At 47.3% G+C, this 17,162-nt stretch overlaps 1 protein-coding gene across 1 annotated transcript in view; it reads left to right on the top strand.

Moving 5' to 3' along the window:
- The first annotated feature begins 4,781 nt into the window (after positions 1 to 4,781).
- Positions 4,782 to 17,162, top strand: part of SWI5 (SWI5 homologous recombination repair protein) — a 31,566-nt gene continuing 19,185 nt past the window's right edge. The window contains exons 1-4 of the mRNA XM_069609144.1: positions 4,782 to 4,888; positions 7,368 to 7,416; positions 12,545 to 12,666; positions 16,712 to 16,806. Of these exons, the coding sequence (XP_069465245.1) occupies positions 7,381 to 7,416; positions 12,545 to 12,666; positions 16,712 to 16,806 (253 nt within the window). The 5' untranslated portion in view covers positions 4,782 to 4,888; positions 7,368 to 7,380. The remainder of the gene's footprint in view (positions 4,889 to 7,367; positions 7,417 to 12,544; positions 12,667 to 16,711; positions 16,807 to 17,162) is intronic.

Genomic DNA, 17,162 nt, shown 5'->3' with positions numbered 1-17,162 from the left:
CTGATCTTAACGTTCTCCATGTTAACATAGGTAAAACGAAAATCATGACCATTGGCAAGGGTGCCTATCGGGGGAAGAGGTTTACTTGGCAATTGGGAGGTTGCAGCTTGGAACAAGTCGAGACCTATAAATATCTTGGTATGCACATCTCACACAATTTGAATGGCTCCTCCCATGAAGCTGTGGATTCCTCCATGGCATGGTCAAAATGGTTAACTCTTATAAATGTGATAGACAGACATGGAGGGCGATCTATGGAGGCAAAGTTGTCTGCATATAGGCTATCTATAGTCCCTGGCATCTTATATGCATTGGAAACATTGCCTCTGGGATCAGAAACTTGGCTTAAAATATTGGAGGCCAAGCTTCTTAGATCCTTGCTTGGCCTTTGCAAGTCTGTACTAGTCGAAGCCCTGCGTTTAGAACTGGACCTGCCTTCTCTGCAAGTACTTTGGATAATGTCTGTCTGTAAATTGTGGGGTACCTTTAGCTTCAGTGAAAACGGTAGACTTTTACATTGTGCTAACGTGCACTTATGCTATTGTGGGTGCAGCAATGGGTACTCCGAACTGCAAAAACTAGTTTTAGAGTATTGTAGGAGTATAGGAGCCTTGCCCAGCTCGCTGGGAGAAATGCACTCTAAGGACTTTGACCGAAAATCTAGGGACTATGACCGCTCTCAGTCCTTTGATTATCTTGCTATTAAGAGCAAATACCTTCTATATTCCACCCAGGGATGGAATTTAAACTCTCTTTGCGCCTATCTGGTCAACTTCTATTCCCCTCAATTGGTTCATTTCATTCTGTCCCTACGCTTCCTGTCTATGAGGACACGGGGGGTCTGGTCTGGCAAAAAACGACAGTTTATGTCGCCTCTGCAGGGTAGCGGTGGAATCGTCAAGGCACCTTTGCTTGGCAAAATGACCATACTCCAATCCAAAATCGAACTGAAAAGGACTAGCCTAGTCAAAAAAGCAAACTCCCCACTATCATCCAACCCTAAAATTCCAACCTACACTCCCTTCTCTTTTGCCCGTCACAACGAAAGAAGTGAAAAGAATCATCAAAGGCCTCAAGCCTTCCAGATGCCAAGGGGACTCCTGCCCAGCCTCCATCATTCAGGTCCCCTTCATAACAGCCCTAATCAACGCCTCTTTCGAAACGAGTTCAGTCCCCAGCAGCCTCAAGGAGGCGTGGGTCATGCCCCTCTTAAATACACCGAACCTAGACCCCAACAACCTCACTAATTATAGGCCAATCACCACTGTCCTCTACATCCTAAAGATCTTAGACAGAGTGGCCTACCTGCAAATCCAGAAGCATCTGGAAAAGAACAACCTTTTGGGCCTCAGACAATCTGGTTTCAGGCTAAGGCACGGAGCTGAGACAGCACTTCTGGACTTAAAAATCCAGATGGACGAGGCGAAGGACAAGGGCAAGCTAGCTATTCTCCTGCTGCTTGACCTCTCGTCAGTCTTCGACCTTGTTGACCACCAGATCCTCACGGAACATATAACGGCTTCAGCTGCATTCTCCAGCCAGGCGACCGTCTGGGTCCAATCCTTCCTCGCCAACCGAACCACCCGGGTCTTTCCGCCGGGGGCTTCAGCCCACCCCAACCCCATCCTTTGTGGCATCCCTCAAAGCTTGTGCGTCTCGCCGACCTTATACAATATCTTCACAAAGCTATTGTTCGACCGCCTAGATAACCTGGGTGTCACATACTCAAACTATGCTGACGATACCAAGGTTCTCATCACCCTATCAGTTTGCTATGAAGAGGACTCCACACGGATTAACAACCTCTACCTGGAGATCCAAGCCTGGATGGCAGAACATGGCCTATGCCTCAACGACTAGAAAACTGAGCTCCTTCTCGTCGGCTCCCAACCACGGCTAAACAAACTGAACCTACCGTTACGCTTCTATCAACATAGATGAAACCTAATCACAGTAGCCAAAGAAATCAAAACCATAGGGGGTTATTTAGATTCCAGCCTCTCGCTCAAAAAACAAGTAAAACAAGTAAATGCTACAGTTTACAAAAATAAGGTCATCAATGCCTGATAAGCCTTCCTTCCGCCTTCCAGTTGCATTACCCTAGCCAGAGCGCTAGTGCTTTCAAAAATAGACTACTTTAACACACTCTTCATTGGCACTTCTGAACGCAACCTGAACAAATTGCAAGTGTTGCAGAATAATGCCCTCAGAGCCGCTCTGAGTATCCCGTGGCACTCTCACATCTCCAGTTTCAGACAAGATACCCACTGGCTCCCGGTATGAGACAGAATAACCCTTAGATCTCTAGTCATCGTCCACAAATGCCTCTCTAATGTCGCCCCCAAGTACCTGGCAGACAAGTTTAACAAACACATATCAGCCAGACCTACTAGAACACTGTATTATCACTGTCTCTCCATCCCTAATTTCTCCCTCAAAAAAGCAGGCGGCTCCAGCTTCCCGGTCCTAGCCGCCAAACAATGGAATGCCATACCTGTGAACCTTAGAGCAGAACCATCCTTTTGGACCTTCAGGGCAAAAACCAAGTCCTGGCTTGCCAACAAGAACTCTCTTCTGTCTGTCATACTAACCTTGTGGCTCACCACCGTAACTCTGCCGATGCCCGCCCCTTGACCACCATGTAACCAGGTCATGTGCACTTATTCCTATTATCTTGTATGTCTATAATATGTTGTAACCTGCTCTAAGTCTCTGGCGCCCAGCTACCTCAGGGTTCGACGCGCGGTATAAAGAAACAAACAAACAAACCTGCTTACTCAATGTAGCAGGCTCCATCTCTAGTACGAAAAGGGATATCAAGAATTTAGGGATCACACATCCGATCAGTTGTGGAGCGCCATCTATGGTGCAAGATCCATGGTAACAACTGCCGCCACATTTCACTTTTGGCAAAAAGTGGAAAAAACTCTGGGTACCTTGCGAGACCCTCCCTTTTTGCAAAATCCAAGCATTTTCATTCTGTTAGATATATGGCTTAGCACTTGGGCCGATGGTATTGAGGGAAATCGTTTGAATTTTTTATATTATTTGTAAACAATTTGTTTTGTTTAATTAAGCTAATGCATGATTCTTAACTGTTTTAATGTTGTATTTTAAACAAATAGTTTTTCTTTTTGTGTTTTATTTAATTTTGATGGATTGTTGATGAATCATAATTATAATGTTTTTTACTTGATGTGTTGTTTTTAGTGTTGTTTTTGGTGTCTAGGTCTTTTGACCATAGACATTTGATAAAAAATAAAATGAAATAAATTTGAAGCTAATTAGGAAGGGATAGTTTATTATGTAACGTGCTTTGCTTCCAAGGCATTGCTACAAATAAAGTATTATTTAAGCACATGAAATGCAAAGGGAAACTTTAATACATATCTATATGAACTAAACCTGTGAGGATGTGGTCAGTTGCTTAAATTGTCCACATCCCAAGTTCCACCATTTAACCAAAGTGTGTGATCCTGGGAAGATCTGCAGCTCTAAATATTATACTCTGTAAGTGTTTTACTCCAGAGCATGTTAATATATCATGGTGTTATTTTAAAAAATCCTGTCTATATTTCTTTTTTTTTAAATTAAAGATGATATAGTTTCTTTTTGAAAACTTTTCATTTATGCTTTATCACATCTAACTTACACAGTCCAACCTCCGGAGTTAAAGTTAAGATAACGTTACACAGAGCGAATGATACATCGTATAGTCTTGATTCAGTCCTCTGAAATGTCTTTTTATGCAGTTCTTTCATCCCATGTTTGCTTTTTGCATAATCTTTTTCTCTGGGTCGAATGTTGTAATTATATTGTTTCAGAATTGAATAATTATAACAATTAAGTTTTTGTTTTTTCCGAAAGGACTGTTGAACATCTAGCTGTTAGAGTTCGCTTCATATATAACAATTGTGCAATTGAGGTATTTTGAACCACAAAGTTATTTGCCACTTTGCTTACTTATGGCAACTTACTCTAAAGTTGCTTCCTTGGGGCCTCCAAGTATCAAAGATTGATGCAATGTCCTCTTCTGTGAAGTTACTTCTGTTGGTGCAATCTGTATGCAAATTAGGAGGTCTGCATGTATTTTGCCCGAGAGTGCATGGACAGAGTTATATGTTAACGATACTAATGTTGCCAAAAAGTTAGATTAGGGCAGCCGGTTTGTGGACACAAATGAGACCCCATGGAATTGCGGGCACTGCATTTGGGGATTTGGGGGGGAGAAGTAGCAGGATTTTTTTCGTGCCCCTCTCCCCTTTGCAATGCTGGCTTCTGCCCTGGGTACAGCGCAATGCACTGCTGGCAGCACTGGGCGGTAAAGTTAGGCACATCTCCCTGCAATGCTCAAATCAGAGCCCTCTCCTAGTACAGGCGGTAAAGTTGCAGGAATCCTGGCAAGGGAACTGTATGAACCCCTCCCCCCTTCGTTTTGGGGAGGGGGCAGAAATGGGGATAATACCAGCCAATAACACGCTCAAAGACCCGCTACTGCTGCAGCCAAAGTGAGAACAGAAGGAAGAAGAAACCCACCGACACGTGCATATACCTGGCGCTTGGAACCCCTTCCGGGAGCTCTAAGCGCCTCATAAACACGTGCCTGGCATGGAGCCTTCCCGCCATGATTCTCCTCCTGAGCACGCAGACGTCCTGCGTGGAAACGTCACGACGACTGAACGCCTTTCCAGAAATACGTGCCACGTGGCATGACGCATTAAAGGCATTTCAGAAACTGTCGGCAAACTTCTAAACAAGCATAATGCTATCGCGTCTCATAGGGTCTTTAAACGTGTGTTTCGATTGGTAATGAAAGCATTAGAGGCCTCCTGCCTGTAGCGGAAGCGCCTTTCCAGCTTCCGGGCAGCAGCCGTGACGGCGGCGGCAGGTGAGCACATGCGGCCCGGCCCCTGCAGCCTGGCCCCCTCCCAAGCTCCTTTGCGGCCCAGTCCAGGCTCTGGAATGCAGCCCCTGCACAGAACAGATGCTGCCCTGCTGTCAGTGGCATAGACGCATACCGTGGCATGAGGGACATACAGTGCTTAAAGTGGGCCGGGGCCGGGCCCTGGCAGTCTCCAAAAAGTGGGGCTGAGCCGGGGCCCTGTCCCACCGCCCGCAACATTGGCGGGATGCATTCATGCGCCTGCCATGAAGTCAGGCGATCTGACAAAAGTGGCAGCCAACCACAGCGACGCTGTGACTGGCTGCCACTTCTGTCAGTCATAGTAACTGCGTCTGGTGACCCCTCGCGCGCGAGGTCACCAGAGGCGGTTACTGTCCCTTTGTTTCCCCAGGTCGCAGAGGCATCTTTAACCCTCGGCGAACCTGGGGATTCCTCGACATATTTCGAGGTTTATAAAAGATGGCTTGCATAGTACACACACCATAGTAAGGTACGCACACAAATATATAACATTTATATATATTTGTGTGTATACCCTACGATTTGCGTACTTTTTAGGCCATGCCTCTCCCACAAGCCACGCCCCCAAATGAGAGCCCCCCCTCGATTTCTTACCCCACTTAAAGCCCTGGGGACATATATATATATATATATATATATATATATATATATATATATATATCCATTCATTCCTCCACACAAGCTCAAAATCAAATTGCAGAGAAATGCGTGGAAAATCTTACCATCTCACACAGAGGACTGGAAAAAAAATGAAGCCCAGGGACAGCAAAGTGTGTCTGGGGTTTGGTTTTAGAAAGGGCCCAGGGGGTGAGTACAGGGAGTGGGGGAGATACTGGGGCAGGGAAAGAATTCAAGTAATTTGAAAGAGAGATGGGGGCACTAGACACTCTTCCTAAGCACTAGCTTTGAGACTGTGTCTACACAAGTCTGTTATATTTGCCATAACAGATATATACATATATGCCATCCATTCACCATACTGTCAATACTTTACAAACGTGACACAGACTAGGGACAAAGTGTCTAATTTATTTGAATGTTTGTTTATTTGGTAATACGCACCAAACCCTCAGGTAGCCGGGCGCAGCAGGTACATGAATATTTGAGACTAGTTTACAACATGATGTATGTATACAGACATAAAGTAATTACAATACATGTGGTATGAAAACATAAGGTAGGTGGTACAGGCATAGTGCAGATGGTATGGCATTAGTAGCCCGGAATGTCAGTAGTCACATACATAAGGAAAAAGGATTGTGAATTAACAAAATTTCAGGGTGTAGGGTGATGCCTAGATGTCCTTGGAACGGAGCCAATTCACTGTGTTACATCTGAAACTGGCATATGTCTGTTCCACTCTGAAGGCTGTCGGGAGGGAGTTCCAGGAGAGGGCCGCTTTGACAGGGAAACTGCCACTACCCGCTTTGGCAAGTCTGAATCTAGGAATATCAAGAAGGAGATGGTTAGATGATCTAGTGTTATATGAGGAAGTTTTCCTAGTAAGTCCAGCAGAGAGATAAGGTGATGCGGCATTATTGTGACTACTGACGTTCCGGGCTTCTAATGCCATACCATCTGCACTATGCCTGTACCACCTACCTTATTATGTTTTCGTACCACATGTATTGTAATTACCTTATGCCTGTACTCATGTTGTAACTATGCTCAAATATTCTTGTACCTGCTGCGCCCAGCTACCTAAGGGTTTGGTGCGCATTAGCAAACAAACAAACAGCATGGACATGGACTTAGATCGCCCAAGGTGAGAGAGGCCGTCATCTGTATCGGGTCTTCAGCAAACATACAGCCAACTAGTACTGCCAACTATATAAAGGGGTGCTGGCTGCCTCCAGATGCAGACACACATTCACAGGCTAACAAGGACTTGAGCGCTTTCCTGGGGCATAGATGCAGTTTTTGTTTTGACCTCTTCAGTGTTGCAGTGCTTCAGTCGATTTGCTTTGTGCCAATAAATAACTGAAAGGCTTCCACCTTCACATTAACCTTGGCATTCATTTCTGCCCACCTTCCATGAGAACTATCCTCTTCGTCCCCCTTACATGAGGACCACAGTGGTTACCTGTTTGCACCTTGACTAATGGCCTTTATGTTTCCTTTGCCCACTTTCATGACTGTGGCATTGCCCCGTCTACCTTGAGCAGTGACTCTAGTATTCACCTCTGTCTGCTGTGCAAGAGGGCCATAGTGTTCCCCTCTGTCCACCCTCTTGTTGACATTTGTGTTACCCTCTGCAGACTTTCACAATGACTTTACTGGTCCCTTCGGTCCACCTTGCATAATGACGTTTTATCCTCTGCCTACCTTCACCAATGACCTTTTGAGTTTTCCCCTCTGTCCATCTTCCCTGATGACTTCCCGCATCTGCATGTGAATGATGGGCATGAATTCCATTCCTTAACTCTGTTTTCTTTCCCTCCAGGAAATCTGTTGACATGCAGAAGAAATGCAACTCTAGTTTCAAATCTCCGGTATGTTTGACTGCTCTCCACTTCATATCTACAAACGTTACAAATGTGTTTTGCAGTCTGCACTGTGCACAGTGTTCCCCTGCAGTCTTGTGTTTTACTTGCATCACCTCTATACCCGTTCTTCCCATCTTTAGCAAATGCTTCAAGAAACATTTCCTAGTTATTCACAGCCTCCGAACAAGAACACAGCAGTCCCACCCTGATCCCTCCTCGCATGTATGGTGTCGGCGTGTGTAACATATTAGGTGTGCACGCAGAGATGTGCCCTGTGTGGGAATAAAGGCCATGTTTCTTAAATTGGTAATGTTCATCGTAGAAAGTGCAAAGCACACAATGCTTAGTGGGTGTGGGTGGCAGTCAGCACTTCAGCTTTCTCACCGCTTTTTGGCACAGTTGTGTGCAACAGTCCTGAACTGCTTGGAATTTAATTTGTGAGTTGGGTACAGCGCTTGATGTAACTTTTAGAAGTGGTCATAGTAAAGAAAGGTGATGATGTGGAAGGGGCAGGAGTCTGGCGTGAAAGCCGGTGTCCATGATATCACAGCACTGCTTTCTCCTCTGCTTACGCAGCAGGGAAAGCTGTGCTTGCTGCAGAAACCCTACCACTAAAGGGATCCGAGTAATCTAGAAGAGCCTGGTGAGCTTGATACCAGCAGCTACCAGGGGCTATCTATGACTGCAGAACAACTGGTGCTGTGCAAACAAACCCATCTGATATGAACTCTGTGTTTAGAAAGGTGTGCAAATGAGAATTAACATGTGTCTAGTAGACATTAAACATATGTACCTAGCTGTGCTTTTGCATTTAATTTTGAAAGTTAAACTTTGTTGTACCTTTACATTTTTGCTTAGGCTAAAACTAGCTGTGTTCTTGTGCAGACTTGCTTTGCCCTTTGGTTCACTTGAATTACTTCTCTGTAACCTGTTAGCCAATGACTGCTCCATACCGCTGTACTTGTCTACTTTTGCCACTGCCCCTCTTTCTTCTCACCCATGGCGCTTTGTTTCTCCTATCTACTCCAACTGCTTCTCTATCAACTATCCTTCCCTTCTCACTAAGTCTGGAAGGAAGAAGTTTAAAAAGCATATCTTGGCCACCAACCCAGGTCTCCCCATCGCTAATACTCCAGCGCTTCCTCCAGACAGACCCTCACCGACATCCTTTGTCGTTCCTTCCCCAGATCTATGGGCTCTTCGTATGATCTCTGTGCCCTCTCCTCCTCTCCCATTAATGGTGGCACCTGCTGGGAAGCCCTTATGGCCCACTTTGGCTCCTCTAAGGTCATCATTAATTTCTACCTAAATGGCACTGGCATGGTCCAAGGCCCTCGGGCCAATCGCCTCCTCTTGGTGGGCGGTTCCCTCACCTCATCAACTTCCTGTCATCTCCTGCTGTCCCCTCCCTCTGGCTACCTTGCCCTCTCTTCCCTCCTTTTCTGCCCCCCCTAAGGCTCCTTCCTCACCTTCGCAGGACGTACCTCTGATTTGTACCCCTCCCCGGAAGGCCTTTAAGGCTGACAACCTTCTTCATCTTGCCACTCTCATTCTGCTGTCAAACACTCCTCTGACATCTGCCACCCACCTCCTGAAAGAACTTGACCTTGATGTCCTCTATCTTACCAATACATGGTTCACAGCCAGCTCTGTCACAAGTTTGACACTCTCCTCCTTGATGGCTACAGGATCCTCTCCGCACCCAGATCCACTTGGCCTGGAGGGGGCATAGCCCTGATCTTTCCTGAGTGGATTCCTGCCTCTATCATTTCCACGCAGGCCTACTCCTCTTTCGAATGCCTTGTCTGCAGGCTATTTCTCTCAACTAGCCACTCTCTTAACGTTGCTACTCTCTACCGGCCCCCTGGTCAGATCACCTCATTTCTCTCTGAGTGGGCGGACGTATCCTCCTCCCTCCTGGCTTCAGCCACAAACTCCTCCTTCCTGGTGACCTCATTATCCATCTTGATTCTCCCTGTTCCTCGTCTGTACTCTTCGTGACCTCTGCGATTCCCTTTCCTTTTCTATCCTCCCCTCTGGCCCAACTCACTCTGCAGGGCACGCACTTGATGTCTTGACCTCCTCTGCGCTCCCCCTCTCCATCCCTCTGACAACTCCTCTCTCCTGAAGTGATCACTCCTTCCACTTCTCTCATCTCTCCCTCCCTTCCCCCAAGGCCAAGCCTACCTCAACACTGCCACCTACCTTCTCAGACATCCGTCCCACAAAGCGCATGTCAAATGAAGCCTTCGCTGCCACCTTCTCCCCCCCCCCCCTCCACTGCTGGCTGACTCGCATCCTGACACAGCCCTGTCTATGCTCAATGCCTCTATCTCAGATGCTCTTGCCCCTGTCATGAGGATCCATTTGATGTCCAAAGCCAAATGCAATTCCTGGTATGCCTCTGTCCTAGCTTTTCTTAAACGTAAGTGTGGGGGGGGCTGAGAGGAAATGGAGGGCCTCTTGTTCATCCTCTGAAAAACTGGCTTGTCTCCTGCTCCAAAGGCAATACCGACTCCAACCCCATGTCTCTGCAGCATCTAACAACTCGGCCAAACTCTTTAAAATCTGCAAGGAGCTGGTCAACCCTACTGTAGTATCTACCTCTCCTGTCGCTTCGCAGGCCCTTTGCACGGCCCTTGCATCCCACTTCATCTCTAAAACTCAGGATATCCTATCCACCCTCTCATCCCCTCGCCGTTCCCCCCCCTCCTTCTGTGAACTCTGGTGCTCCTACAGCCACCCCCCCCCGCCTTCCTTCTCTTCTTTTCCTCTTTTCTCCCCTGACAAGATCTCTAGACAAGTGTGATCTATGAAAGCCTTGTCACAACAGGTTTTTTCCTTGCTCTTCCAAAACCATCAAGGACCATATTGGCACCCTCTCTTCTGTAACCTCTCCTTTGCTTCAGGAGCCTTCCCTCCCCCCGAAGCACTCTCTTGTGCAACCTCGTCTCAAAAAACCCACAGCTGACCCTTCTTGCCTGGCTAACTATCACCCAATCTCCATCACTCCCTTTCTGGGCAAACTCCTTGAAAAGCTTGCCATCTCGCAGCTTAACCTTACCTCTGATTCGGTTGGTTGTCTCCATGAACATCAATCTGGCTTTAGAACTGCCAGAAGCACAGAAACTGCTCTCCTGAACATCCGTGAAGGTCTGCTCTCCAACCTTGACTCTAACATCCCCTCTGTCCTTATCCTACTTGATCTCTCATCTGCCTGCAACACGGTCAACCATACCATCCTGCTCAAACGCCTCTGACGACCTGGGTATCGCTGACGTTCAACCATACCATACCATCCTGCTCAACTGCCTTTGTGACAACCTGGGTATCACTGATCAGGCTCTGGCCTGGCTGACCTCTTTCCTCTCTGATCGACCCTCCGGGGTCCAACTTGGGTGCTTCCTTTCATCTATCTACCTGTGGTGTTCCCCAGGGGTCCAACGTCTTACCCTGACTTTTCAACCAATACCTGGCAACTCTTGCTCATGGCATTGCCATTTTCTGCTCCCATTTTCAGTGCTATGCTGATGACACTTAAAATATTTTCAGGTTTCTCTTGGCCACCTCCTTTCCTTCTCTCATCTCTGATTGCCTATCTGCCATTCAGGATTGGTGTGCCGCCAACGACCTCTGCCTGAACGCCAGCAAGACAGAGATCCTCCTCATTGACAAACCCTCACCCTCCTTTCCTCTAACTCTTTGGCCGGCCTCCCTTGGCCCTCCTCCAACACCTACCTGCGAGGTTAAGAACCACTGGGTCATCTTTGACTCGATGCTTTCCTTCTCTGCCCATATCTCTTATGTCTCCAAAAAGTCAAACTTCCTACTGCACCTCCTCAGAGGTAGTCTGCCTTTCCTCTCCTTCCCCCAGAGGCTCACTGTCTCTCGAGCCCTGGTTCTTTCTAGGTTGGACTATTGTAACAGCCACTTTCTAAATCTACCTGCTTCTACACTCCACCCTTTGCAACTTATCCAGAACAGGACTGCAAGACTTGTCCTTGGCCTCAAGTCCTAGGATAATTTCTCTCCAGCCCTGAAATCTCTCCACTGGCTCCCAGGGGCTGCAAGGATTAGATTAAATTCTAAATCCTTTGCATTGTCCACAAGCCTTTCTTGGGCCTGAGTCCAATATACCTTCAGCTGTCCCTTTGTAAATACCTTCCCTCTCAAGCTCTTTGCTCCTCTACCTCCCTCAGGGTCAGTTGTTTTTCAAAGAAACGAGCTGGGGTAGATCCTTATCTTCGACTAAGGCCTCCCTCTGGAACAGCCTCCCTGCCACCCTGAAACATGAGGAAACCATCTGTGGTTCCGGAAGCACCTCAAGACCTTCCTCTTTGCTTCTGCCTTCGCCCCTTTTCTCCCCTGCTGATCTGCTCTTTTGGCACCATGCACCTGGCCTACCTTCTGATTTCTGGGTCCAGGTACCTGCTGACCCTGCCACCCACTCGCACTGCCTCCTGGCAATCCCTTGCATTGGGGTCTGTATCTGTAACCATACAGCCCCCCTGCTCCCTCTTTTCTTTCTGCATTTACCAGACTCACCCTGTTTGCTGCCTTAAACCAGCACTTGCCACCTGTTGGCTGCACTTCCACTGTTTGTTGCTTGCTTTTATTAATTAATTTATTGTTTATCTGTTTTTCCTTTGCTCTGCACTTTCCACTTCTACCCCGTTCATGCACTTTTCCCCTTTTTCCTCTCCCATGCACTTGCGCGTTCTCAATGTCACTGGGCCTAGTAATATCGTTGTTTTGCTCTACCTTGTTCCCCTCCCTTGCATTGTCGTGCTCTGAAACACTTGTGTATGAGCGCAATAGAAATACAATATCATATCACATAAGGAATGGAGGCACATCATACAAATGTGTTTGTGTACCAGTGTGGTGAGGATGTTTTCCACCTCATGATAATAAACTGGCATCTGCCTCACAAATGTGCCATTTATTATCTCGGAGGTCATTTGAAATCCAGAGAGGGAGACCCTCCCCCGTGTTGACAGCCAGCAGTCCAGATGCTGGCAGTCCTTTGTGCCATCTTTGGTCAACTCTTCGTTAGCCAGCCTTCCCTTGTACTCAGTACATGGGATTGTAGACCACCTATTCTCTTCCCTAAATCTTTCTCTCTCTCTCGCAGATCCAGTCGCCAAACTCCTCTAACCCGGCAGTCGGCACTGAGGAAGCCCTTCAGCGTGAGATTGACGACTTGAGGCACAGAGACTCTGCTCTGGGAATTGAGACACAGCAGCTAATGGCAGAGTATGTGCTCAGCTTTTCATTAGAAAGGCCTGATGTTACCATGTGAGCCACAGGAACATTTGTCCGCACCTGTTGGAGCCCACATCTAAGACTTCTAGGCAGCAATGGTCCTCTTGAGATTGCCACCATGTTGTGAGTTCCTCCCAGAGACTGCTTTAGGGCTTAATGCTTCTATGGGCTGTGCTTCCAGGGTATGGCGCACCTCCCAGAGACTGCTTCGGGAGCTGTGATGCTTCTATGGGCTGTGTTGCCAGGTCGCAAGAACCTCCCAGAGACTGCTTTGTAGCTGTGATGCTTCTGTGGGCTGTGCTTCCAGGCTATGAAGCACCTCCCAGTGACTTTCCTGGCAGCAATGGTCCTCCCAGAGACTTCTTCCAGGTTGCCGTGCACCTTGGACTGTTTCCAACCTGCTGTACCACTCCCCTGTACACTCTCACCAGCTGTGGCCACCCTGGGAGTCTGTCTCAGCTGTGATGTTTCTTTTACTGCTTTTTTCTACAATGCCCCTCTTTCTGGCTGCTTCCTGGGTGCTATCCCACTCAATGACTCCTTTCCTACAGTGGAGGCCTGCTGTCTGATGTTCTCCAAGCTGCATTATAACTCTTAAGAGCTCTTCCAGACTGTAGACATTTCTCTCTATCCAGAAATGCAGACACCTCTTGACTGCTTCATAGCTTTCATGACCCGTTCAGGTGCCACATTCACAGGCCTCTGGCTGCTTCCCAGCTGCTATGTGCCGGTGTCAGATTGCTCCGTGGCTCTTTCTCTCACTTCACTTGAGTTCCACCTCCTGCCGATTGAAGGGATGTTACTTGCAGTTAGTATGATTTTGAGGTTTCAAGTGTCCTCACGTTTGTTTCTTGGCTTGGCTGATATTTTCCTTAGCTGTTGTCTTGGTCAAAATGATGCTCCGCTTGTCAGGCCTGTGGGGCTCTGGCCTTACTTGTACATGGTGCCACACCTAGGTCATGCTTTGCCAGATCTCAAGGGGACCCGGGACTTTTAGGTTGAGCTCTGGGCTAGTGGGAATTGTGAAGAATCCTACGGATCCCTCACTGAAACCCTGCCTAAAGTCTCCTCCCAGGTGGCCAGGGAAAGGCAGACGCTTCCTGACCTTGGGGGTGGTGTACTGCGGGAGGATCACCGGGTAGGAGACGAGGCCCAGGATGGTGAGGGGATCCCATCAGATGAGACAAAGTATTTGTCCTGTGAAAGGGAGAACCTTTCAAGGTTACCAAAACAGGTAATGGCTTATTGTGAGAACATGGCTTTTTGCCTAAATGACTTGATGTTTGAATACTTTCAGTGAAATGTCCTTGCAAGGGTGGTGAGCTCCTGCCCGGCACTCTCCACTCTTGCTCGTATGTCTGTGTGTAACTGGTTTCCTTAACAACGCCCTGATGCCCTCAGGTTTGGATGCTTTACAAATGTAAAAAAATAAATAAAATTGTCATAAAAATGTCCCTGAACCACATGTAAGATCTGTGGCTCTAGACACAAGTACCATAAAATCTGAGCAACCTTACCAACAGAAAGACTCTTTAAGGTATTTCAGGATAAACACCCTCCTAACTCCCAAAGGTATAGTGTAAATAAAATGAGAAATACCGGCTAAAGTAACTTGTCTTCCCCTGTAACAACAAATTCTAATGGTTTATTCTTAAATGACTTTCAGGGAAGTAAATGTACTCTTCAAATCGAAAAGTAACTTTAAAAAAAGTTGTTGTTGGGGCTACAAGTTGATGTTAAAGGACCGGAGTGGTTCCCCTGGCGATCTGGCGGATCTGAAAAGGAAATGGGTTTGGGGGTGAGTTAGGACTGAGCGGGAAAAGTGGAAGGGAGCAGTGATGTGCTGTTGGCCGGTTCAGTTTGGTTAGCACCGTTTGCTGAACTTAGGTGTGCTTTTTGGTGGGAAGCCGTTGTGTTCTGTCCCCATAATACCATGAGTACTGGGACGAGGAAGAGGACTGTAGAGGCAGCTGAAGCAGTAGTTGGGCCCACGCCTGAAGGAACCTGCAAGGCATAAAAGGCCCCCTCAGGTGCAATCAATTAAAAGGAGCTAGAACTCTGGCTTTAGTGTGTGCTGTAGTGGCAGAAGTAGAAAGAAGATACTATGCTGGCAAACCAAGCAGAAGTGGGAGAACCAGAGGGACGCCGGAGTGTGGATGCAGCAGATTTCACCTGCTTGTTCTGAGAGGGTCCTGTTCCCTCAAGCTCTGAGGTGCAGAGAGGCTGTCTTTCCCTATGTGAGCCTAATTTCAGTGGTTTCTGTGCAGTAAACGTGTCGGAGAACGTGGTGAGGAGCTGTGGGTGAGTCGCTGTGCTCAGGAGCCAGAGGGGCTCCTTAATTGGGGGGCCAGACCAGAGACACCTTCAGAAAGGAAGGGTGTGGGTTGCTGTGAAGCCAGAAGCTGTGCCCGAAGTTGTGGAAGTCCAGTAACCTGCAGAACAAGGATCACAGAAGCCTGTGAGTCAAACCTGGCGTTCTGATTGCTTGCACAGGCATTGCTGGAAACAATATCCAGTCTAATCATCACTCGCGTAGAAGCAGAAGTGAGCTGAAGTTTTGTTGCATTTCTAACAAGGGAGCAATGAAAAGTAGCACTTGCGTGTGATTGGCAATATCTTTTACTCGCGTAAAATCAAATGCTACCAAAAAACCATTGTTAAGCCCTTAAACTTTATGAAGAAGTGGTTGCGTGTCTCCCATTAAGCAGAACAAACTCATTGTTGAGCACTTAAACTTTGTAAAACGTGTGAAGAGGCGGTCGCGTGTGCCTAATTTCCTTTTCTAAGTGAAGAGTGAACTTTACCTCTTTATTAAAACAACAGTTTTTCCTAAAAGAAGTGGATTGTTTAACATTGTATCTGCAGTTGGAAAGGGGACACGCATCGCCCAAGCCAAGAATATTCCCTTATTTAGATTTAAAGCAGCCTTTCCCAAAGTCAGAAAATGATCTAACAATCACTGGAGTCCAATGGAAGTTCAACCATGCCTAGGTTACACATGTGCAAACATTACCTGAAGCCAAGAGTGGCACAAAGACTTCTGGGTTATTTGGCTAACAGGTGAAGGCAAAGTTGGTGAAGGGGAAACCCTGCTGCTTTATAAATATTATTTGAAGTTGAAACAACCTATATTACAAAGATAGTTGGAGGAAGAGAGAAGTGGGTCCTAAAGGCAATCTTAAATTATTGTTCTAGTAACAGGCAGACAAGAAAGATCAAGAGGCTGCCTCTCTGCTCACAGGAAGAGAGCCTTGCCTATACGAAGGTGTTGAAGTACTTTAAAGTGAATCTTGTTCAAATATATCTTGTATTACAAAGTACTGACACTGGTGGTATATTTGGTTATTGGGGCTACAAGTTAATGTTAAAGGACATTTGTACCACGCACTATACACCGTAGAGGGTGGCAAGTTTGTTGTGCTTCAGGCATGAGTTCTGAAGTGGAGACCCTGTGGGGACCTTGTGATTCGCAAAGGCTTGGATGGGTAGTGCAGTTCGTTATTACACTGAGACTCATAGCGTTAAGAGCACCTGAGTATGGAAAGGGAGGGACTTGGGGTTGTCCCTGCGTCGCTTAATTCTAGCCTGGGATCCCTGCTCTCCCGCTAATTGTGCCTGTACTGGGATCTCTTTTCTTTTTTTTTTGGTGGGGAGATATGTCTTCCTAGGCTGGGAAGCTTGGGGCCTTTCTTTCCTCCGGATCCTACATCACGAAGCAGATGGTGGCTCCTGGGCCCGATGCCCAGCTGAGTTATCCGGACTCCCTCAGATTCTACTTTCCAGCTGTTCTGCACCCTCTGACTCATTCCTGACAGATGTGGCCCTTTTCTCTAATTGCTTCCCAGTGGTGCTGCTGTGCCCCTCTGATGTGTAGTGGAGCACTCCACCCCCGCCTTGGTGGCAGTGCTGTAGCAGCAAAGCCCATCTTGGAGGGTGGGTACAGCTGCCAGGCGTCTAATCCCTGTGAGGTAAACAGACGTACATGCTGTTCCGGTGATGCACAAAACTCTCTAGCTAACTTTTCTTTCTTTTGCAGGGGCTACAGTGTGGATGAGTTGGAGGAGCACATCACCCTTTTGCATGAGTACAATGACCTCAAAGATGCGGGACAGCTGCTGCTGGGCAGGCTAGGTAAGGGTTAACTAAAACCAATCATCACTGTCCAGAAACTGAGAACTGCCCTTCAGGGATTGCAGACAAAGAGTAGAGTTCCACGACTTACTACAGTAAATCAACACAGACAGCAGATCGGGGGCTTTTCAACTTTGGCTGTAGACTTCGAGATACACACACCTGACCACCGCTGACTGCAGAATGAGTAAAAGCTAAGCATTGGCGGTCCATGCTGTCTTTACTGGGCTTACAGATACATTTTTCCCAGGTGGTGTATGTTTGTTCACATTAGAGTCCAACAGCATAGAGCAGGAATGCAAAACTGCGACCTGGAGCCTCCTTCTGCTGGGCTTCACAGGAGGAAGTGGCGAGGG

The sequence above is a fragment of the Ambystoma mexicanum genome, chromosome 8 (assembly GCF_040938575.1).
Source record: "Ambystoma mexicanum isolate Mex_15411 chromosome 8, UKY_AmexF1_1, whole genome shotgun sequence".
NCBI lineage: Eukaryota > Metazoa > Chordata > Amphibia > Caudata > Ambystomatidae > Ambystoma > Ambystoma mexicanum.
This window is presented reverse-complemented; position numbering and strand designations above follow the sequence as displayed.